A 23,825-nucleotide genomic window follows, 5' to 3' on the forward strand; every position below is an offset into this window, starting at 1 on the left:
AGAAGAGGGCAATGTTACATTGCGATCAGATAAACAAGAATTACACTAAAACCCCATTTATCTAAAGTAGTGTGCCTGCTGAGCTGACATAATGAGCCGAAAAGCAAGCAATGAACGTGGAGATGATGATGCCAGTGAGTATACATTCACAATGTGCAAAGAAATGCGTCCATTTCTTTGTTTTTTAGATGCACTAGAAATTTAAGTCTTTAGTTGCAAGCAGAGTTGCACATATATAATAAGTCAAGTGCACATAAAATAGAATTTAAGTTGTCAATAAATACATTTACACATGATAGATTTTCTTTAATATCTTTAATATATTACAAAATTTATATTATTATATTAGTTCAGTTGAAGTATAAAGCAGTTTTAATATGAAATGGATCCGACATTAAAATAGCAAAGTTACCTCTTCAGTGTAGACTTCTAAGAGAATATTATTCACACTAATACTGCAAGTGGGGTAGCTTCCAAACAGTTCACTAAATAAAGCAAGCTCATAAATGCTAGGAGTGATTTTCTGGCTTTGAATTATAATTTGAATAGGCTAATTCATGTCTACTCCGCTGAAAGTTAAAAAGAAGAAAACCACTACAATAATTCAGTCTTCCTTGATGGTTGGTAACATTTCCACTGCCACTTCCACTTATCATGTAATTGTTTTTATGTGGACAGACAGTAGCATGTTTAAGTTAAAGCCACCGGTGCCAGCAATGTCTACATTGATTTGCTTTCACCTGAAAGCACTGTGTACTACCTGGTGGACATGTGTTGATGTTGATGTCAGTCTGCTGCAAACGTAGGAAATATGCAGCAACAGTCCAATAAATGTCTGTCTCACTTTCCCCATGCTTTCACTTCCTCCCCTTACCGTTCTCAGCATTGACTAAGTGAAATGATATCAGTGTATTCTTGTCATAATCACATTCCCAGTGATGTATGTAGATATATGCTCACTTACCTCACTCCGTCTTCTCTTGACACTCAAGATTGTTAGGAAGCTGTTATAAAGAACACTCACATTCTTGTGAGGAATCAGTCTTCCTTGACATTGCCATTGTGTTATTACTTAACATACCAGATTAAGAAAAAAAAAAAACATTGTCCACACACACGCGCGCACAGTGTTCTCTTTCTGTGCTCTGTGGGTGTTCCGGGTAAGTAACATCAGATCTCTGCTAGGCTTAGCATGACACATGGATACACATCCATCACATGTGCCTTTCTGCTTTATACACATACACAAACCCCACATAGGTCATAAATCGTACACTGAGTGTCGTATAAGATCGCACTGACACAACAGGAGGATTATATAATGCAGAGGAGCGGGCATGGGGGGGTATAATTGGAGATTTGGGGAAGCTGGCAGTTAAGGTGGGATGAACCTATTAAAAATGTGACTACAGCAGACAAAACACATACTGTACGACTGCAATTTCTACTGTGCAGAGAGAACTGTTATTAGTCACAGTGCAAAGTCACAGAGCCTGCTGTAGTGGATTGTGTAGTGCACCTGTTAGTACTGGAGAACACGCACCATACAATATGATACTGCCTCATTGTAACCTATGTTCAGGCCTATGGAGAATATTTGAGCTTGTTTGTGAAGTGGTTGAATTGAATATTACCAAAACAAAACATTAGCAGTGGTCTGTATTAGAAGAATGACACCATTTGTATGAGCTTTAACAGTGTGTGTTTAACAGACTCCATTAGAGTGCAAGTGTCGTCACTAGAGTGCTGTACGGATGGCACAAATAGTTACTTCTCCTCTGTCTGGCCGACACTCACAGGACAACTGGCACTACATTTCACTCACTTAGGCTTCTCTTTTTTTTACCACTTCGAGGGAAACCCTGGGCCAATTATTGGACTCACGGCTTGTCCCGTTTTAAGAGTCTATTAATAGATGAAGTAAGTTACCACTGTAACTGAGTGATGTTGTCACTGACCTTGGGCCCATTTAGAACTCGGCTCATTATTGGTCAGTAAAATATTACGGAGTATTTCTTTCACCTGTATTTAAACCCGAATTTGCAGTAACACAATTTAATTTACATCGTGTTCTCGGATTCTTTAATATTGAGCAATATATCAAATTTTACAAACTTGGTATAAGCCTATACGTTTTAATCTGTAAAATAACAGCAGTCACCACTGCTATAAATGTTGTGTGTCAAAAACATCTGGGAATACTTTACATCCATCCAGTTTTGCCTTAACAAGACCCTTTAAACAGGAAATATTGTTTTTAATCAAATACGAGTACATTTTTAAAATTGAGTATTTAGTATTTCCAGATTACTGTTATCTGTTAAAACTACCCTCTACTCATGCCACCCTCTAGAACTTGTACACGCTAATTATTAATGCTGCATTATTGTGTTTAAAATGATTTATTCATTGCGTACAGCTTTAGTTGCTAAATGCTAAAGGATACAAGTTTCCTGAGCTTTCTGAAACTGTGCACAGTAGAGATATAAAGTAGGAGGGGGCAGATCGCATGAAAATACTTTCATTCCACCACTTCAATAGAGTTAGAAAAACCTCCTTCTTAATGACAGTGAAAGTCATTGACGTGAATGATATTTTTAATTAAACAGGCTCCAAAACATGCCAGACCTGAACTTAATACTTTTCCATTCAGTCCAGCGACAGTTTTTACCGTCAAACCTGCTTGCTGTTCTTCCATCTTTTTTTTTGACATTTCTTTCTGTGACTTGTTGGTTGTATGTTTTCAAACATTGACCACACCAGATAAATTACATTCTCTTTTTTATATTTGAAGTGAAAAGAAGTCATGACCCAAACGCAGAAAAAAAACATGAAACTTGTAACGTTTGGCCACCGTTCTTCTCGCTGCTTAAAAGTGTAGCAGCATCACAGCAGGTATCTGAGCTACACAGCTAAAAAGAAATACTAACCACTCTCATCATTTTTACGTTTTAGGCGTTCTTGTTTTTGCAGCATGTATAAAACCACCCATAGATGTTCAATAACGTTCATGTCAGCTGCCTTAAGAGCCACTCCAAAAGCATTTCTTGAATTCGCTGATGGATTTTAAAGTATGCTTGGCACCTTTTGGCTCCTCTTAGACGGTGCTTCCACCGTTATGGTTTACAGCTGTCAAGGCATTGCTATCATCAAATTGAGATTTTTCTCCACCTTTGGTGATTGTGTCTAATAGCCCAGTCTTTACTTTAGTCCAGAGAGTTGTATTTGTAGAGAGATTCCAAGGAAGTTTCCGATGATTTTTTGTTTTGCTTTTCTGCTGATCAGACATTGCTGACAGTCAGATGCTAAAGTTTTGTTTCACATCGAAAAATACCTGGTTGGCGCTGAATATTCAGACCTGGGTCGACCCGCCTTTGGTGGCTTTCACATCGCCAGTATTACTAGGTCTAACCTTCTGCTGTGAGAGCTGCATGCCTGTTTTTTCCTCCCTCTCATATGTCATCACGTCCACAATGTCATCAGTATACATTTAAGTACGCTATATAGTGAGATAAACAATGGACACCACGGTGTATTTTTTTTTAACACTTTCAGTTTGTTGATGACCTGAGGAATGGACTGGACTGCTCTTGCTGCTAATATTTGAATAAATCACTGTGTCCTGCACTGTGCTCGATATCTGCCAATCTCCTCTTCTATATAAACACAGTCACACATGCATTCCCTGTTAGGTGCAATTTCCCGAACATGACGTACGGCTAATTCGCCTTCCATTAACGATTGTGTAACAACACATTTGATTTGTTTGATTGGCAAAAATCTCTGCCCTTCAGAGATCGGTCTCTTATAGGGGTAGACCAAAACCTTGCTCTGATTTTGAGCTGCTCGCAGCCCTGGAGCTTCCACCATGACACAGTCTGACAAGCCATCCAGTGACAGAGTCAGGATGTGACAGGCAGGTACATCAACGTCATCATATAAATTAGTGGGTGGACACAGCAGTCCTGTTCACATCGAAGCCGAGCTGATAAAATTCAGGGTCGATTGCCCGGGTCGACACTTTCCCATCGGATGAAAGTCGACCCGGGTTTTTCACCCGATGTGAAAGGGGCTTTAGTCCTCCAGGGGTTTTCTACACATTGCATTTCAAGAGACTCTTTGACATCTGTTTCTAGCTTTCTCTGCATTGAATGTGTTTGCATTTAGCTTCATTTCCAAATCCTCTGTCCATTGTTTACAGGAGCCCGTGGTTGTTGAAGTGTCAGAGACATTAGCAACCTCAGAATTTTCGGCTGTAAATCGCTAGTAACATTTCTTGACTTGCCTCACAAGTCCTACAAAGTTAATGAAATTCTGAAACTTTACAAGTAGATGGGCGTACAATTTTTTAAGTTTTTCGACTTTTGGTTTTCTCTTCACGACTGTTTGCCGCAGGGTTATATTTAGTCTTTTCCCTTTCCTTTCCTCCTTTTTTTTTTCTTCTTCCAGAAATCAACACAGTATCCAATTTGCCTAAGGGTGCCAAAACCTTGGCATATACTTTAACTTAACAATCAGCCACTTCATAGTGGTTCAGAGTGTAGGGCCCTTGCTGAGGCTAGTAGCTAAAGTGAGCTACGTAGTGACTTGCAAGGTTGTATTCAAAAAACGGTGCCCTTGTTATAGCACTCAGCTGTTAGTGTAGTGGGGGAGGGGGGGTGGGGTGGGGGGGTGATACTACACGAAAAGGGAATCAGGGAGAGGACAGAATGAAAGAGAAGTGAGGAGAAAAGATAAACGGAGAGTAATGGCAGAGGGGTGGAGAAGCTGATGGCAGCGATGGAGGGAGAATTAATAAGGAGAGGCCGACAGGAACTGAGTTAAATAGACGAGCAGGGCCGAGGAGAGGTGTAATGATGGAGAGGTGAAGAGAGAGGCTGATGAGATATGGAGAGAGAGAGAGAAAAAGAGAGAACAAAGAGAGATGTCACATGTCTTTCATGTTGAGAGGGCTGGAGGAAAGGCACACATGGAAACACAAAGAGCTACTCTAGTATGTTTATGTGCGTGTGCTTTAATGTGTGCTTTCTGGCGTGTGTTTTTGCATGTGAAAGAGATTCCATGCTTGTGTATGTTTTTTGTGTTCGCTAGAACATTATTTTATATATTCTTTTGCCAGTCTGTCTGTGAGAGAAAATGAAAGAAAGGAGAGCTAAATACACAGCGGAGGTGAAAAGAGTACAGATGTAGTGCTTGACAAGGACGAGAGAGAGCAAATATACAAAGCAATGTAGCAAAGTAGAAAATGTCAATAGACAGAACATAAAGGAGAGAGATGATTGATGGAAATGACTGAAAGGGAGAGAAAATGAGAGGAGAGGGTGCAAGAGACAGAAACGAAGGAGACAGCAGATAAACACGAGGGTGTAGAAGAGAGAGAGGAGATAGGGGAAAGAAGTGGGAAAGAAAGGTGAGAGAATGCACAGGAGGAAGGAGGTGACGAGGGAGAGACAAGACAAGAGGGCGACGACAGAGGAATGACATACAGATAGACTTGTGTATGGTTTAATCGCAGTGAGAGATAAAAACTCTAAGGTTCAGGTCATGGTTTTAATGAGCTTGACTCACAGAGACACACATTTCATCCACTCTAACCTCCTTTCCTAAATGTTTTACCGTTATAATGTCAAGAATCGTGCCGCCAACCAAATTAACAGAAAAGAAGCACAATACCACCAGATGAACAAAATCGCGAGGATGATCCGATGGATGACATATGTGGCAGCATACACTGCCAGTCAAAAGTTTGGACACACTTTGTCACTGAATTCAGAGAGAAAATGTGTCGAAACTGTGTGTTGGATAATGTGTTCATCACATTGGTACAGGTCATAATCCTACTGACAGGTAGTTCATGTATTCTAAAAAATATATGAATTAAAAAAAAAGAACACACACACACACATATATATATATATATACACACACATACATACATACATACATACATACATACATACATATATATGTATATATATATATACACACACACACATATATATACGACATCCCCAGGGCTAACGTCTTCCATTGCAAAACTAATAAAGCCCCTTAGGTAAATGGTAAAGATGACTGAGTTTTTCTTTCCTAATCCAAATTCTGATACATTGACTCTCAGTATTGAATATCAACTTCTGCTTACAGTGATGTATTTTTCCTGAAGTTAAAAAACATCTTTATACAACTGAAAGACAAAACAAGTTTCTACTAAGAATCCCATACACTCTCAGAGACTCAAACAAAATCTATACTGAAGCAGGAAAGTATGTGAGAGCATGACGACGGCTGAGGGAAAACAATGACAAAACAATGATACTGTACTCTAAGTCTTCAACATCTGCTTCCTCTGTTTAGATCCTCATTTGATCTAATGTAGACTGAATGTGATGTTCTTTTTTATATATAGTTTTGTGACGTCTACATGTTTTCTTCTTCTTTTTTTTTTTTTTTACTATTCTGATTTATTATATTTTTAGCACAAACCTTGTACAGTACGACCTAGCTGTGCTACATTTAATTATGTTGAATGTGAATTTAGATGGAGAGGTACATGCGTGGATGGAGACAGGCAGACAAAGATAGCAAGTGAGCAAAATGAGACAGGAAATAGAGAAATAGACTGAAATGGAGAGAAAAAGAACATTTGACAGCTAGAAAAAGAAGGAAGGAATAAGCATAGAGAGGCAAGGGGAGGGAGAAAAGACGGACTGACAGCGCCTGAAAGATAGAGATTGGAGCGAGAGGGACGGGCTGAATGAGGCGGGGAATAAATGGAGAGAAGAGAGCGATCGAGTGTAAATGAGCAAGAGAATACAGAGAGGGGAGGAGAGAGAGAGCCATGGCTCACTCTCATCAGTCAGAGCGTTGCTCATCCAGTGGCAGAGGATGCTTTTGTCACCATGACGGATTCTCGCTGTCTGTGTGCCGCTCGCCGCCAACACCATTACAGGAACATTACACACAGACACGCACACAGAGGACCACATATTTAGGAAGGGCACGCAAGCGCACATGCACAGATATGTTTATTGTGCTGGCGTCAAACATACAAAGGAATACACACAAAGCACATTCAGCTAGGAGCATGACACACATGGCAACGATTGGTTGTGTTACTGGTGTCCTTTACCGTCCGGAATAACGGCTGACCTGGACACATTATCATAGCGCTACACATCATCAGTGTGCTGGTTATTTTCTTAATTGGATCTTTCTTAAGAGAATCTGCGTTGTGGTCTATTATTTGACATATCAGCTTGTTGTTGGTGGATTTGTTTCCTGTTTAGACCTGTCTCAGATATACTCACAACAGGAGACTCCGGCTGTGTCTTGGGCAGTGTGATCGCGTCCCAGACACATCGTATTTAGTGTTTATTTCCACCTCTTGTTACCACGTGTTTTTACTTAAAATCTCCAGACAGTCATTTCAAGTCAATTGTGAGGCATGAAAAGGTGTTTAGCTGATAAAAAGCATGCACTATGCACCACACACACACACACACACACACACACACACACACACACACACACACACACACACACACACAGCAGAGTGATCCGCGCACACAGAGCACAGCATAAGAAGCATTCACAGAGTCTCATTATTATGATATCCTGCATTGGTTTTCATAAGCACATGCAAACCCGTGCTCGTTTGGCAGCAGTGCACAGACACATACAGTCACACTGCAGAAACCCCCTGACGCACACACCCAGAGACAGCGATCGCACATAACTCACACCAAGGCATAAATACCTCATTACCTACACACTCACACACACCTAGGCTCTCTTTCCATCTTTTCCATCTCTCCACTCCATCTATTCTTTCTTTCATTAAAACCACAGTGACAAACGGCAACATATGCGAGTGCGCCGAGCAACAGATGTTCAATTGGACGTATTGTGTAAGGCTGAATGTGTGCTGTGAATAAAATACTAACGAAGCTCCGTCTTTTGTGTTTGTCTCCACAGTATTATGAAATGTCCTACGGTCTCAACATTGAGATGCACAAACAGGTAAGAAACTCTTTTATTCAGGCTGTTTGGATTTCTTTACGTCCAGTTGTTGATGGTGTACTTTATCTGTGACTGACTGTGTAAATGTTGAATCTATTAAGCAGGGGAAGGAGCAGGTATTATTTCATGGTGTCTGTATTTTTGTGTAGGTGGGCTTATGCTTTCATTATACCTGCATATATGTAAAAAAATAAATAAATAAAAACAAAATGGCTAGGCAAATAATTAACAAACTAATGCAGCAGGGCCACAAAATAGCTTCGATATCTACTATGAAATGTGACTTTTATGTTGAGAAACTGACTGCCTTTGTTCTTATCGGACACGCCATTTGCTTTTCATCATTGTGTGTGTCAACCTTCTTTTTTTACACTGGATCCAAAATTGGATTTATTAAGGATCACTTCCCACTACTCTGTATGCACAAGCGTGCAACAAGATGCTAGAAAAAATGCAAAGTGCATTGAATTACAAGCATCCCCGTTATATATTGAATTGTGTGGATTTATGATAATATGTGTTGTTTGGTTATCATGAAGTAGAACAAACTGTGGCTGCAGCAGGGGAGAGGAGGCACAATTACCATGGCAAATGTATGTTATACAGAGCTGACAGGCTGTGGTTAACTGATGCTGGATATTGACAAGGATTAGCTATCATCTACAACCTGGTGGTTCATCTCCAGCGATGTTAAGACCAAACAGCAGGTAGAAAACACTAAAGGAAGGTCAGTTTAAATTGTGTAACATTTCCACTTGTCCTTGCTGAGATCTGGTGTTCTGGAGCGAAGACGTGTGTCTGATGAGCAGTGTGCTCTGTCAGCAGTCAGGGACTGACGAGCAGTCACTGGCTGCTAATTTGCTGCCTGGGTCATGCTACAGGAAAGGCAGACAGTCAAATTACATGCAGAAAAAAAAAAAAACAGACACGCAGTCAGATAAATGTCGAGGCAGACAGACAGACAGCAGATCCGAAACCTGCTCAGCAGTGTTGACAGACCTCCGTGCACACAGACAGAATCATTATCCAGTTGAAAAGCATTTCCTTTAAGGTGACTGCCTGTGTCTCCCTCTCTCTTTCTGTATGTATCTATCTATCTATCTGTCATGCTAACTTGCTCTCCGTGGTGGACTCGCACACTGTCATGGCAGTGTGTGAGTACAATGATCTATCAGCATGCTGCCATACACGTCCAGAAAGCATCTCAGTGTTGGGAACGATCTCTAAAATGCCTTCAAATGAAAGCCTCTCCACTTTAACCTCATAATCATTGTGTCACTTAGCTATCAAGGTAATTATAGCACAGAGACATCAAACAGTTGGTTCCTGTCCAAATACTGATTGCAGTATACATACTTGTTTCAGACTCCACCTCTGGCTAAAGTTGTCATACTTGATGTCAGGAATAAGGAATGAGTTTATTGATCAGAATCAGCTATATTAAAAGTCCAAACCAGATCATTTTGTGTTTTTTTTTTTTTTTTTCTGAAAGTGTCTGTGAAAAACAGACTATTGTAATAGAGCAAAAACTGTTCTGGTTATTTCTGCAGCTTTGGTCCGTCTCTTAGGTTCTGTTGTTTTTTGTAAGAAGTCAGTCTCAGACTACAGGAATTCTGGTCTGCCTATTTTCGCACCTCACAACTTTGAAAGGAGAAATCTGGTTTCTCCTTTCGGACGTTCCGGCCCAGACTTCTTTGGTCTGGTAATGTGAGGTGAGGGTTTACAGATTCGCTTTCAAACCTCCTGAACTGCCGCCCCAGTTAACATCAAACCTGTTTGATCTATAGGATTTAAAATATGTGTACTTACATCAGGTAAATCATGAATGAAATAAATGAGTCTACAGGGAGAAGGAGCAGCTTGCTGGTTTGAATCCACAGTAGACATTTAGTCCTTGATGCCAACGTTCGCTAGCACGCTACCGCTGACGGATAGTCATTTACACTTAAAATCTCACCTCCAGTTCTCCCCTTCTCAAGAATATGCACTTTGTGTTGATTGTGTCTCCCCAGCTGTTTTCCCATCCCCACTCGTTTAGCCTTCTGCTTTGTTTCCTCTTAAACTAAGTTACAGGGGGTTGTGGCACCACAGTCTCTGTTTTCTTTACGTCTACTTCCTCATGAGATCACCTCAGACGACGCATTCAATGCTCTCTGTCATTTTTAAAACTTGTCTTGTGTGCGAATTTCAGACTACAGAGAAAAATATCCGAGAGGTTTCTTCTTAAGTGTAGGAAGGGTTAAGATTATACAAAAGTGATTAGCACTCTTGTGATAAACATACAAAACATTATAAATCAGTGCTCTTAATAAGAAATGAGAGAATAATTATCCTGCTATTCATCTAGGACCAAATGACCTACTACAAATTGTAGATTATCTAAAGGCGGTTGTTTTCTCATGCTTTCCTTGCCATTTAATGCCACAGAGAAAAATGCGTCGAAAGTTGTACTTTAATCACAGGAAGAGAAAGTATTACTCAGCAGGAAGGGAAGGGAGATAAAGAGAGACAGAGGGAGAGAAAGATGCCTGGCAGCAAAGCCAGGCAGAACTGGTCTGTCAGCTCTTGTCGCCAAAAAGAAGAAATAGACTGAGGGAGCTGGCTGCACCTCTGAGAGATGGAGAGAGGGGGGAGGAGAAGGAGGAGGAGAAGGTGGGGAGGATGACAGAGGGGAGGCCAAGGGAGGGGAAGGTGTGGAAAATAGGAAGACTGGAAGGAGAGAGGGGAAGAAAGGCTAGGTGGTGAGAATGACAGAAGGAGACGAATGAGACTAAAGAAAGGGAGAACGAGACGAAGAAGGAACTGTCAGGAACCAATGAACGGGGCCAGGGAAGAGCCAACAGGGGAAATATGAGCGAGAGGTGGAAGAAGTATATACTATTTGAGTATTGTGGAGGGAAAAAAAGGAAACCAACAGAGAAAAAGAAAGGACAGTCAGTGAAGCGGATAGTAAAAGAGAACAAAGACGCCTACTTGTAGAAGAAATATGAAGAAGAAATATGACACAATAAAGTAGAAAAAGGAACAACTATTAAAAATTATACCAAAGAGAGAGAATGGTAGAAAGAGGATAAGATTGTTTAAGAGAAACAAGTGGACAAGGAATACACACTGAGAACTGGACGTTACTAAGGGAGTTAAAAGTGAGAGGGATAGTTCGAAAAAGTAAGATAATTCAAAATGAGACCTCTGTGCAAGAAAAGGAGAGCTCACATTACTGGAGAAAGGGAGATGGAGAATCTGAAAAAAAAAGATGAGGGGAGTGCTAATGTTGGAAAAAGTGTGAGAGGAGGGAGGAGAAGGAAAATAGCAGATAGAGATTAATTGAACGGATGAAAGAGGAGAGGATAAACAGGAAGGATGGAGCCTTAGAAGAGACGGATAAAGACCTCATAGAACAGACGAGGGGGAAAAAAGAGATAGAGCCGAAAATGAGAGCCAAGAAAAGCAATGAAGGGAAAAGGAAAGAGAGAAGGGAGAGATCAGCAAGGGGAAAGAAAGAAAGAGCGAAAGAGACAGAGCGAGAGAGACATCAAGGAAGGGAGGGGAGCTTTGAGCTGCTGCAAGAAATAATGAATCATGAATAGATTTAACAGTATCTGCTCTTATTTCCTCTCCACCTCCTCCTCTTTCTCCCCCCCCTCCAGCTTCCTCCTAACATCCTGTCGAGATCACTGCTATTGCCTCTCTCTCCGTCTCCTTCTCCAGCACACGCTCTGTCATTATCAGTGGCAGGGCCATCTCATGTCCCAGCATTAATTGAGCTGTAACAGTCATCTCTTGCCTTCCTACCATTCCTTTCAGACGCTTTTGATTTCTTTCCTTCTCTTCCTCTCTCTTCCCCTCTTTAATTTTCACACCTGCTCTTTATCTTCCCCCCCTTCTCTCTCCTTTCTTCTCTTCTTCTTCCCCCGATCTTGTATCTGCACAGTATGAAGGCACTAGAACGATAACATCTCCCCCTCTCTCCCTAAGCTGTATGGATACAGTGACATGTATGCATATGCACGCACACACCATCACATTATCTCACTTGGTTCTCTTCCATTATCATATCATATATATACTAGCTGTATCCCCGGGAGGACTGAGGGGGGCTATAAGGACTTTATGCTGCTCTCTGTGGTTGTTCTATATTCATTGATATAGCACTTCTGGGGCCTGGGAAGCTTTGCCTCTATCACCAGCCATGTGCCGATGCATAACATTCATATTCAGTGACTTTGTAACTCGTATACCGTGGGCCTGCAGTATTTGGGATGGGTCAGTTGACAGATATAATCAGGCGCCATCGTGCCGTGAGGTGTGTGCTGAATGGATCGAAGCTGGTTTTGCATCGACAGGCCGAGGAGAGGAGAAACTTTGCTCGACTTGTGACCAGCAACAGGCGGCAGCGGCCCAACCGCTTGTGACCTGAATGCGTCATGGGAATATATGGAAGACCGTGGAGTGAATAGAAACAGATCCAACAACTACTTGGCAGGAGCAAGAAAACAAGCAAGTCAAGCCGGTACCAGACAACAGCAGCTAAGATTTCATAACTGCAAAGCCACATGTTTATTTCATACAGAATCTTCATCTGTCTGCAATTCAGGGAAATTACAAGAACAGGCAAAATATAATCAGATCAAGCAATTCCAAGTATTATTAGATCTTATCCCAAATGCGGCAGACACCAATCAATCAATCAGTCAAATGTTATTTTTATAGCACCTTTCAAAACAAATGAATTTCATTCAAAGTGCTTTACATTTTGATTGACAAAAGATACATATAACGAGGGAATCGAGAAAAAGGACATGGAGACTGATGCCCACTGTAAAAAGGATCAAAAAGATCAGTAAAAAGATCAATATCAGAATCAGATACGAATAAAATAAAATAAATAATAGCTTAATATATAAAAACAGTAAAATATACCAACATTAAAAATAGAATAAAATAAGGAAACACTCAAAATAAGGATAACTATAAAGTTAGTTGGTTTTATTTAACAAGAACAGCAATACCTGTACTTTTTCCTCCCCACCGTAGGAATAGACACAGAATAGACTACAGCGACTAAGAGGAGGACGGAGAATGTATCTGAAAAGTCTGTGATGCTCCAGATAAAAAAGAAACTTTGCATTCAAAAGAACCATTACAACTGATGTTTCTATCATCTGGAGACCACTGAAAGGAGAGAAGGGGGTGAGGGACTGTATAGTCTGTAGACACACTCAGCTTCAATCTGACTAGAGGTCTAATCAGACACTGTCTGAAAGCAATGTGTGGGTGTGCTCATTTGTGACCTTTAATTCCTGAGGAAACTCCAAAATGTAAAATACAGTTACACAGTTAGATGTGCAACTGGAGATGAAGACGTATCAAAGTGCAACGCTTTGTGTTGTGGTATGCTGAAGTGCATACAGTAGACATCATATCCCATGTAACCTCATAATGACAAATGAACAATTTAGACCCACACTGCCAGGAGCAGAGATATGCTATGCACTCTGCAAGGACTTCATCTTTTACGGTGACATTTTTATTGTCATTTAATTTTGTTCTATTGTTGTAACAGTCAACGTGTTTGTGTGCAGGTACGTCCTGATGCACGTTATTCTACTGAACGCCTAACAGACTGATATGGCCGCTAACATACTTGCATGTCTTCCATCTGTTTTCTAGTGCAGGTTTCATTCTGACACATTAACCGCACGTCTTCACAGATATTGGGAGGCCATTTCAGCGGTAATGTCCATTATTTCTTTGCTGGGACAGTGTCCCTCTGGAGACCCCTGGGGCCGGTAGGGAAGTTAACATGGTAGCATTTCAGTAACTGCCTATGTAAAGTGTTTCCCTACGACTGGGCTGGGATCTGAGGATGCAACACAAAAAACGATCGGGGGTCATTCCTTAGACTCTGCATATGCATCATATCACCTCCTACCAGAAATAAACACCACAACTCAGGGTCTGAATTATACCCGGCATGAACCAGCAGTGTACGAAACATACGTGGCTGTAGCTCCTGTTGCATCACGTAGCTACTCTCCTCCTCAACAGTCAGTCCACAATCATATCACTGCTAACAGGAGATTCATTATGATTATGAGCATACAATGATTGCCGCTTTTAGGTGTGTGTATATAAATGACTGCCTGATTTACTTAGAAATCAATAACCAGATGAATCAAGCAGCAGCGAAGTCAAACCTGCATGGCTGGATGATTAAAATATATGATGGGCTTCTTTTTACACAAGGTTAAACACTGAGCTGTGACACCAATTTTACGTCTGCTAGAGAAATCCTTCATGTTATTAAACTGTTGGGCTGCTGGGGTTGAAACTGTATATTTGTATGCATTTTAGTAGCTTGATAGAACACGATGCTAGGCAACAAGGCTGCTGGGCAGGGAGGGTAGTTAATTAAGGATTAAACAGCAGGAACCTGGAGGGGGCTTGTGCAGTTGAAAGCTGGGTCACTGCTGAATTTTTTTAATAGTTCTTGCTGTAAGTTGCCAGCCTTCTTGTGGATGGGATACATGCATTTAGAAAACAGCTGCAGGATGACAAAAAAGCTTTTTGCATTTCAGCTAGACTCGGAAAAAGACAACGCAGCCGTGCACAAGAATATAATATGTAGTTCATTAATATAAAAAAGTACAGTAGTTTATTAGATGTATTCGCAACTAATGGAGAATTGCTCAAGAATATATGAGCAATATGAAATCAATACAAGTAAAACAGAAGGGTTCTCGTGCCCATTACCATTGACAGTAATAACATAAAGATGGAGACTAAATATCATATGGCATCGTGTTTGTAAGTCTTTGACAACTGCATTCAAAGAAATGAAATTAAAGCAAGATCTGTAAACGAACAGGAAACTGACCCATTCACATTCATTTAATCCGAATTAAAGTGTTATTTCGGTGTTAATACTACTTGATACTTGAAATCTGTGAAATGTGACAGCTATCTCACATTAATTGATCATGAATAAATCAATTCTTACTGATTCTCTTTTCTCATTTATTGCGTCACTGACCCAGTGATAAAATTCCGTCAACACCAGATATTTGAGTTTTTGAATGTACTCCACGATAATTTTACAGGCTAGCATGCAGAAAGGTGGCCAAGTGGTGAGAGCAAGCATTCCATTAGTGAAAGGTTTCAGTGTGTCCTTGAGCTGGATCGCGGCCCCCTGGCTGGTTACTAATTTTAAGCCATTTACGGTATCAACAACATGAGATAAAAGCCTGAAAATTAACAGCTGGGAATTTGATTACTGAAAACATAATAAACACACATTATATTGAACAGTAGAATACCAACTGGCCGGAGACCAAGTGCTTTGTCTTACAGGAGTTTGTGTTCTTAACTTTAGTATGAGACTCACTGATGTAAATAGAAGTCAGTAAGGTGAAGTGTAGCATGTTCTTTCTTTTACAGCAAATTAACAGCGCTACAAGTAAAAAAAGACACATTTACACATACACTGTGAAAGGTTTAATGTAAGTATCAGTGTCTTTAGGACATATAGTGTTTGGCCTTTACATACCGTATCAGAATGCTTGATAAAGAGACTGCGTGGCTCACAGACCAGGCAGGATATTATAGGAGGCTGTGTTTGATAGTCAGGATGCTCGGCAGCCAGACTGTTTCCCCTGTGGACTCCTGAGGACAGATGAAGCAGCTGGCTGTCCTTCCTTCCTGTTCCCTCCTTTCATTTCACCACCACACATATGAGGCTGAGGGTGTGGGAGTATATGTGTGTGTTTTGTTGCACGACAGAAAAAACAGTGAGCTGCACTGTCTTTTTTTTTCTTCTTCTTTTTCTTTTTGGCTCCCTTTTATGTGATAGTTCACATTATAAAGCAAACACTTTTTGCATTTTCTTGGCAGCCCACGGATGTATTTGAATTGAGCGGAGAAGAAAGACGTGGAAGAGATAGAGCAGAGACATAAACTGAGAAAAGGAATAAAACTGAGGGAGGGACTGAGGCAGATTAAGGGAGAGTGCAGGAGAGCGAGATCACATGAGAGAATGTTTATCTGCTTGCGTTGTATAAAAGCGTGTGCCTGCGCTCATCCTCCTGTCTAATTAGCCTGAGCTGTCTGGCCTTTTTATGCATGTGCTTGCAGATATGTGTGCGCCGTGTGGATTGGTATATTTGGCTGAAGTTGTGACCTGAATCCTCGTCTCATTGGGGAGCGGGTAGGCAGTGAACGAGAATGAGAAAGGGAGAGAGCGCGAGCAAGAGATGCCTTCATCTTCAACTCACTGCTTTGGTTCATAATAGGATTGGGCTTCTCTGCCCTTTTTCTCAGTCTCACTCTTTCCATCTCATATGCCTCGTATTTTTGCCCTCTTTCATTCCCACCACCCAGTCGGTTCATAATCTCATGGTCGCGGTTTGGTTTTATTTAAAAGATTAAGATGAGGCTGTATATGTGGGTCAACTAAAACAGCCTTTGGAGAGGTCAAATTGCTTTCTATATGTGTGTGTGTGTGTGGGTGTTTATAGTATGTACTTACTCTCCCTCCGATCAGCGGTATAGGCAGTGCCGCTTTCCACATGTTGTCACATCTGTGCTGTGTGTAGCTTTGATGTCTCTCCCTCTCTCTCCTTTCCTCTCTTCAGCCCGTGTTTATACGTACACGTGTAACAGCTCAGTTGTGAATTAAGAGGAGAGAAAGAGAGAGAAAGAGCTGGATAGTAGTGTGTAATGTAGGAACGATGCAATATAAGTTGAGAGAAAAAAAAACTGCGAGAGAAAGAGGTGAGAGGTGATTAGATTTCTAGGGAGCTAGCCTTTTAGCGTAATAGCTTTGTCACGAGCAGAGGAGCGCTGGGTGGCTTCACAGAACTTATCTGTGTGTGATGTGATGCGCATATGAGAGCTGGTCCACGTGGTGCTGTGCTTCGTGGCCATTTCTTGAGCTGGAGCAAACAGGTTGCCAAATTGTGGCTTTTATCTTAACAGGTGAAATCTACTGCCGTGCGAAAGGACTCTCACAAAGAGCATATGAGCAAGTCATTATTTTTTAAAATGGTAAAACCCATTCACAGCTGGAAGCGTATTGTTAAAGGATACAAAGCTGGGCATGGCTCGAGGGACGGCCGTGTCTGTCTCCCACTCATCGCAAGGTTCATGATTTTGGACGAAACGCCTCGAAAATTATTAGAGGAATTGCCACGTAATTACATTCAGAAACGTATGTGCCCAGTGTGTGTGTGCGCGTGCGTGTGTGTGTGCGTGTGTGCACTGCCTGTGGCCATAAAGCAGACAAGAATACAGTGTTGCCCTGCACCACAGTGTGCGCATGTATCAGCTTCTCTCAGGCACAAACAACAATGAGCTGTGTAATAACAACAACAGCATTCACTAGTGTGTGTGTGTGTGTGTGTCAGTGTGTGTGAACACTTTTTCATGCATGCATACTGTGCAGCCAGCTTTGCCACTGTGGCTACTTTGTGTCTGATTGCATTGCGGACGACATGAGTTTGAAGCCGTATGCAGTCTGTCAGTGCAAGCTGGTGAGCTGGCACTGTGTGAATATGAGTAATAGCTTAGTGTATAATATAGTCGGAGAGAGAGAGATGTTGAAAACATATAATATAAAATTACAACCCTGACTGTGAGGCACACAACTTGTATCCCATGGTAACATCCCCGTGTTTCTGTGTGTGTGTGTGGGTGTATAGTTCAAAAGCACCTTGCATCAGTGTCCTTAAATCCATACACATGTTTATGTGAAGTCATTGTTTCCAACTTCATGTTTGTGTTTTTGTGTGAGAGAGTAGAAGTGAGCTGTCTGTCCATATTTTTCATTGTAAATGTTTCTGCTGCCTGGTCCACTGCCTGCCTTGTATTGGTTCTGCACTGAAGGTTGAATCAGTGTCTTTATGTGTGTGTCGGATGATGCGTGTGCATGTGTGTGCGCTTGTTGGTCTCATGCTGGGAGGCTACTTGCTCTGCACACAGATCTGTGTGTGTGCTCCCCTCTGCTCAGTTTGGACTGTTTTTTTGCTTGTGTGTGTGTGTGCAAATGCACACACACACACACAAGCAAAAAGTGTACACAGAAAACCAGTATTTGCAGTAGCTTTTGTGTGCATACTTGTGCGTAGATGTATGTGTGTGCACAGTTGACAGTGTGCATACATGTATGCACATGTGTGAGTCTTTTACTGTTGTGTGTGTGTGTGTGTGTGTGTGTGTGTGTCCTTTACTGCTCCCCTTTCCTCTCTCCCTCTCTCTGTTTCCCTTCCTCTCCTTCCAGAATAGAGGGGCCATCAATCAGAGGCAAGGGGGATAGAGGAAGGGAGAGAGGGAGTGAGAGGGAGGAGGCGAAGTGGAGGAGAGGAGTTGGCTCATCGCCAGAGAAGAGGAGCTGGCATGCTGCCCAGAGGAGAGACAGAGAGAGAGAGAGAGCAAAGAGAGCAAAAAACAAGACTGAGCAAGAAAAGAAAAGAGAGCGAGGCTCTGAGAAAGAAGCAGGGCAGAGAGATGGAGCAAGAACCAGGGAGAAATGAGAGAGAACGAGAAGGAGGGCACAGAGAGCAAAAGAGCAAGGCCAAATACACTGAGGGAAAATGGAGTGAGAGGACACGGATAGAGAACGAGGGAGACACGGTGGAAGTGTTAAAATGAGCTGGCAGAACAGAGGAAGAAGAAGGCTGATTGCACGGGGAGAAAGAGGAAAGAGGGGAGGAGGTGCCGTGCCGTAAGAGAGGATTCAGGAATGGTTGTTCTCATTGAACAGCTCTGTGTCTGCAACCCCAATCAGTAGGTGATTAGTACGTCACCAGCTACAAATATTTACCTTAAACTGTTGACAGAGGGGAGAGCAGTCCAATTAGAAAGCAGGGGACAGAGATAAACTGCAGCTCTGTGTTTGTGTGTGTGTGTGTGTGTGTGTTTGTGTGATGTACACGCCCACTGGCTCTTGAAATTAGGGGAAGTTATTCTACAGCCATGTGCACAAAATACAAATGCTGTGAGCTGCTGTGTCTTGAACTGTGGCTGGCTAAAATGATGATGGAGATTATAGGTTACGCAGAAAGGTCTTGATTAATGTCCCATGACAATCTTATGGTCATGCAGCAGTTGGTCACATATTTGCCGTTGATCAAATAGTCAGTCAAGTAGAGAATGTATCAGTGGATGACGCAGGCGGCTGGTGGACCGAAGCACCCACGACGTATACTTACATCACCAGAAACTGTGTAGAAGTTCACCCTATTGTTATTTCGCATTTTGCAGTGATAAAATAAGATTTCATTTCGGATCACACTAATGCGACGAGCCTCCAGTCATAAGAAGTACAAAGGATCAGAGCATCAGCACACCTTTTCTGTCGCTGCTAAACCCATTTTGTAGTTTTATTTTTATCAAGGTGAAGTTGACTGCATCTTTTTCCCCCCATTAATATTACATTCACACTGTGGAATGCATTCACTTTGAAATAGTCTGTTGCAGCTAGATTCTTCTTCTTTTTTTTGCCAACTGACGTCCAAGGATTCAAATCAGCTACTATTCCAGTAATGAGCGAGAGATAGGTGCTAGGAATAGCAACAGAGAGATGTTTGTGGAGAGCAATTACTGTGAGTAGAGGAATATCACTCGTCACACACGCGCACGCACACGTGAAGCTGGCTTGCTCAGTCATTGTGAGATTCAGAGGCTGGCACAGCTGGCACTGCCAGAACACACTGGGCACCGTCTTCCTCCTCCTTTGCCAATCTCAACCCACGCTCATCACATTCAAATGCACCGAGCTTTATTGGCAACATGAACGCCGTCACTGTTGCTCGCCGACATGCTGGGAGACCAAATACAATGCTGATCTTTCAGAGGGAAGTGGCTTCCCCGTTGCTCCAGTTCAAGTTCGCTTTAATGTCAAGAGTGAAAAGTGTGCAAGGAAAAACATGACTTTGTTTTCTGTCACTTCATTTCTCCACTTAACATCATCTGTAGTTCACATGTGAGCGTCCATAATCACATTTTATCTTTTGCTAGTCTGCCTGGTTTGATCCAGTTGCTTTATGAAGAATGTCATGTTATTCTAATAAGAAAAACACCTGGGGGGCAGATCTTACTCCAATAATACCCCGTCCCTCTGATTCAGGCTTTGCCTTTGAACAATCAGACTGTCTCATTATTTAAAGAAACAATGACACACTGGTGCAACGTCATGGGAAATACTTGTTTTCAGAGTGTTCTTTTTTAGTGGGTTTTCACATCCCACTGCCTCATCTACCTGCCTGTCTCGACTATTTAGACTTCAGTTAGTCATTTTCTACATTTCCCAGAATGCCTGTTGACAGCCTTCACAGATCAGACAAGAACGTGTTGCATTTGAACTTCGGGTTAAACATGTGGGTGGAGAGAGAGAGAGAGAGAGAAAGCATCAACATTAACGATAGCAATTGGAAAGTAAATGTTAGTTTTTTTTCTTTTTTCAGTTGAACACCGTGAATTACACCTTCTTCTTCTTCTATTAACGCAGCTCCTTATTTTAGTCCACTCAACCAAATGTTGAAGAAACTGTCACTGCACCCACATTTCTTCTTGATTAACAGCTAAATACGAGGACAAAATGTCAAGTCAAAAAACATTTGTTTTACTCTAACTGTATAAGTAATATGAATGCCTTTCTTCATGACGCGACATCGCCTGCTACTGCCCGTACTGCAGCAATAATACGAACGACCCAGAGATTTCTGTGCCAGCACACGCGACCACCTGCAGCAGGCTTCTGTATTTAAGATGTTTACTTTGTGAACTTCTCTGTAATTCAGATCCGACTCTTATGTTTTGCCTTGATGTTACCCAGTGTTTTCACATCCAGGCCTGTGTGTTTGGTAGCACACACAGCGTGCTAACACACGTACGTGCACAGGGTGTGTTCTCACTGCTCGTGCACACACTCGTCTCCTGTTTCTTAAGATGTTCACAGACAGAACTTTTTTCCCTTGTGATCATTTGAAATCAATCACTTTCTTGGATCCACATTTCTTTAATGTGGTTTGAAGGTAGATGTTAGTTTCCTTGACCGTTATCCTTAATCAGTTGCAAAAACACTTCTGTGAGGAAAGTATTGGTGCGAGTATAAGATTTCAGAGACTTTAACACTGCACAACTTTTATCTTTTTTACACGTCTCGGGTTGGATCATTATGCGGCAGCAACGAGGCACTGTAATCGTAAACGTTTCACTGGTTATGATTATCATCCTGTCAGTGATCTGACGAGATGGCAAGTCTGAGCAGGCTGCCTCTGTGTGTGTGTACTTGATACGTAGACATCTAGCATGTGTGTATCTGTGTCCCTCAGGCTCTGACAGGCTAATATTCACCACAACCTCGGGAACAGACTGTCCTTGTTCTGCATTCACTTCTACTTCTTCCTTGTCTTCATTGTTTTTTCATCTCTGTTTAGGAGGGGGTTTCGTTTTGTTTTTTGTTTTTTATTTTTTTGCTCTTGTAATTTAAATGCCAATGCGCACTTTCTCCCTCACCTATGTTTTATCTCTTTTTCTCTCCCTCTCTGTGTGTCTCTGTTGGTCTCCATGCCAGCTGGCAGCGTATCTGCCCTCAGGTGTTTATTGACCTGCCCCCTCTCTTCCCCTTTGTATCCACTCATCCATTCATCTCTCCATCCGTTCTTCCCTCCATCCGGCCAGCCTTTGCCAGTGCTCCCTGGTGGCTGTGCTTTGGCCGAGCTGTGGAACGAGACTGTGTTGTGTTGTTGTGTCTGTGACACCTGGTCCGGCTCGGTCTGCCTCAGCTCAGCTCATTCAGTAGTAAAACTCATTGTCTTGCTGGTGCTCATAACACCTAGTGCCTCTCAACAGGAGCTGGTGAGATGCTGCTGTGGCGTTGAAACTGACTCTTCAATCTTGTGTTGGCTCTGGTTCCACATTTATGCAATAAATAAATAATCAATTGTAGATTCAGTTATTGGGATGATATTTTTGTTATGATAAAATCTAATATTATTAATAATAAAACCATATGATGATAATATATAATATGAAAGGGTTCAACTTTGCAGCTCCAAGCAGTTTGAGGAAGATTAATCTGCATTTGCCTTGCACAACAGTAAAACCCCAATACAGATTTATGCCTAATTATCAATTGGGCACTAACTCAACTGTTCAGTCTTCACGTTTTACTTTCAGTTCATCTGTATCAGATACATATTTGGTCCCTTTGGAGTCAATTAACTCATCACTTTGATGTTAAGAGTAAATGTATTTTGTTCCTGGATATTATTGTAGTTGCCAAGGCCACGGAAAGAGCCTGATTTTTCTTCTGTTGTCACACAGGAAAGAGTTATTACTTATTGATTACTTCCTTTGGTATGCTGTTATATCATCAACATTTTCAAGCCAAATGACTTCTTTCTTTGTACCTTTTATTCCCTTTTCCTCTTCACCTTTTGTTGTGTCTGTCAAGTTAGGTTTGTGCACATGGTTTTCAGTCAGAAACAGTAAACCGAGGCATCGACCGACCTTGTTCAGGCCAGTTCAGACATATGGTCCAGCATCAGTCCCGATCAGCTCGTTCTTTTCTGGCCAAAACTGAGCCAGGTCATGTAATTTGATCTGTGGGAAGAGGGAGTCAATCTGGTAGCTGCTGAGATAGAACAGGAGAAGGGCAGTGCACTCAAACTAGATGGAAGTAAACGAATGTCTGCCTTGTATGTACACACTTTTCCTGTTTGTCACAGATCAGTGGTTTAGGTGATTAACAGATGAGCAATTTGCTGATCAAATTTTCCTCCAAACAGACTGTGATGTTGGACAGATCAGAGATCCTTTCTCAATTCTAAGCGTTGCAGTTCAGGTCGGGTCAAACGGGAGCTGGGTAGTGTTAAAGCTAACTTGCCCATTGTTAGGCTCTTTCCTTCCGTTTAAAGTACTAAAAGTTTCACATTGGCAACATTCTCTTTGTCACTCTTTGCGGTCAGCACAGAGGAGCACACGTGTACATTGACACATGCATGGTGTGACGAGGCTGTATGTGTCCTTGGAGCAGAGCTGTGTGTCTGGTGATGGCTTGTTCATGAAGTCATGATGAGAGTGGTAACAGTAACTGACAGGCTGGCTGATTCTGTGTGTGTCTGTGTGTGTCTGTGTGTGTCTGTGTGTGCGCGAACGAGTCTTTGTCTCTTGTCAGTCAATGCTGCTCTGCATTGTCCCCTTTGCCGCCTCTTTCTCTTCCTCTCCAGCATCCTCAAGTGTCGGGAACATGTGTTAGTCAGGATGGGGTGGTGCAGAGAGAATGAGAGAAAGCAAGATCAGTAGATGGAAGAAAAAAAAAATATATGAAGCTGTGTCCGTGGTAAAGTGCGACGGCTGAGTAGCAAATAGAAAAAAAGCTGATGGGAGCGGCTGATGTTATAGAGGAAGAAAAGAGGGCAGCTGAGGGAAAGAGGGCAGGATACATTTTAATAGAGAGAAAGGAAATAATATAGAAAAATAGAAAGATGGGAGAAAATCAGACAAAGCGAGCGAGCGAGGGGAGGGAGGCGAGAGAGAAAGAGAGACGGGGGAGTGGGATGGGAGGAAGAGGATGAATAGGGTAATAATGGCTCAGTGTGAGAGCTGTTGTAGAAAAAGAGAGAACGGCTGAGTGAAGAAGAGAACAAAATGAGGCTGAGGGCACTCAGACAGATAGAATTAGACACACCGCAGAGGATCGGTGTGTGTTTGTGTGTGAGAGACACAGCCAGAGTGTGTGTGTGTGTGTGTGTGTTCTTTTGTTTTTATGTGTTTTTGCGTTTAGGCAGCTGTATGCCGAGGATGAG

The 23,825-nt window shown here is 41.9% G+C and overlaps 1 protein-coding gene across 3 annotated transcripts in view; it reads left to right on the forward strand.

The window, feature by feature from the left end:
- The window catches only part of tle2b (TLE family member 2, transcriptional corepressor b), a 73,228-nt gene that overhangs the window by 23,530 nt on the left and 25,873 nt on the right, over positions 1-23,825 (forward strand). For all 3 annotated transcript variants that reach the window (XM_047586505.1, XM_047586507.1, XM_047586506.1), the window contains exon 4: positions 7,975-8,019. In XM_047586505.1, coding sequence (XP_047442461.1) covers positions 7,975-8,019 — 45 coding nt within the window. The remainder of the gene's footprint in view (positions 1-7,974; positions 8,020-23,825) is intronic.

Source organism: Mugil cephalus, chromosome 6 (genome assembly GCF_022458985.1).
Source record: "Mugil cephalus isolate CIBA_MC_2020 chromosome 6, CIBA_Mcephalus_1.1, whole genome shotgun sequence".
In the NCBI taxonomy this organism is placed as follows: domain Eukaryota; kingdom Metazoa; phylum Chordata; class Actinopteri; order Mugiliformes; family Mugilidae; genus Mugil; species Mugil cephalus.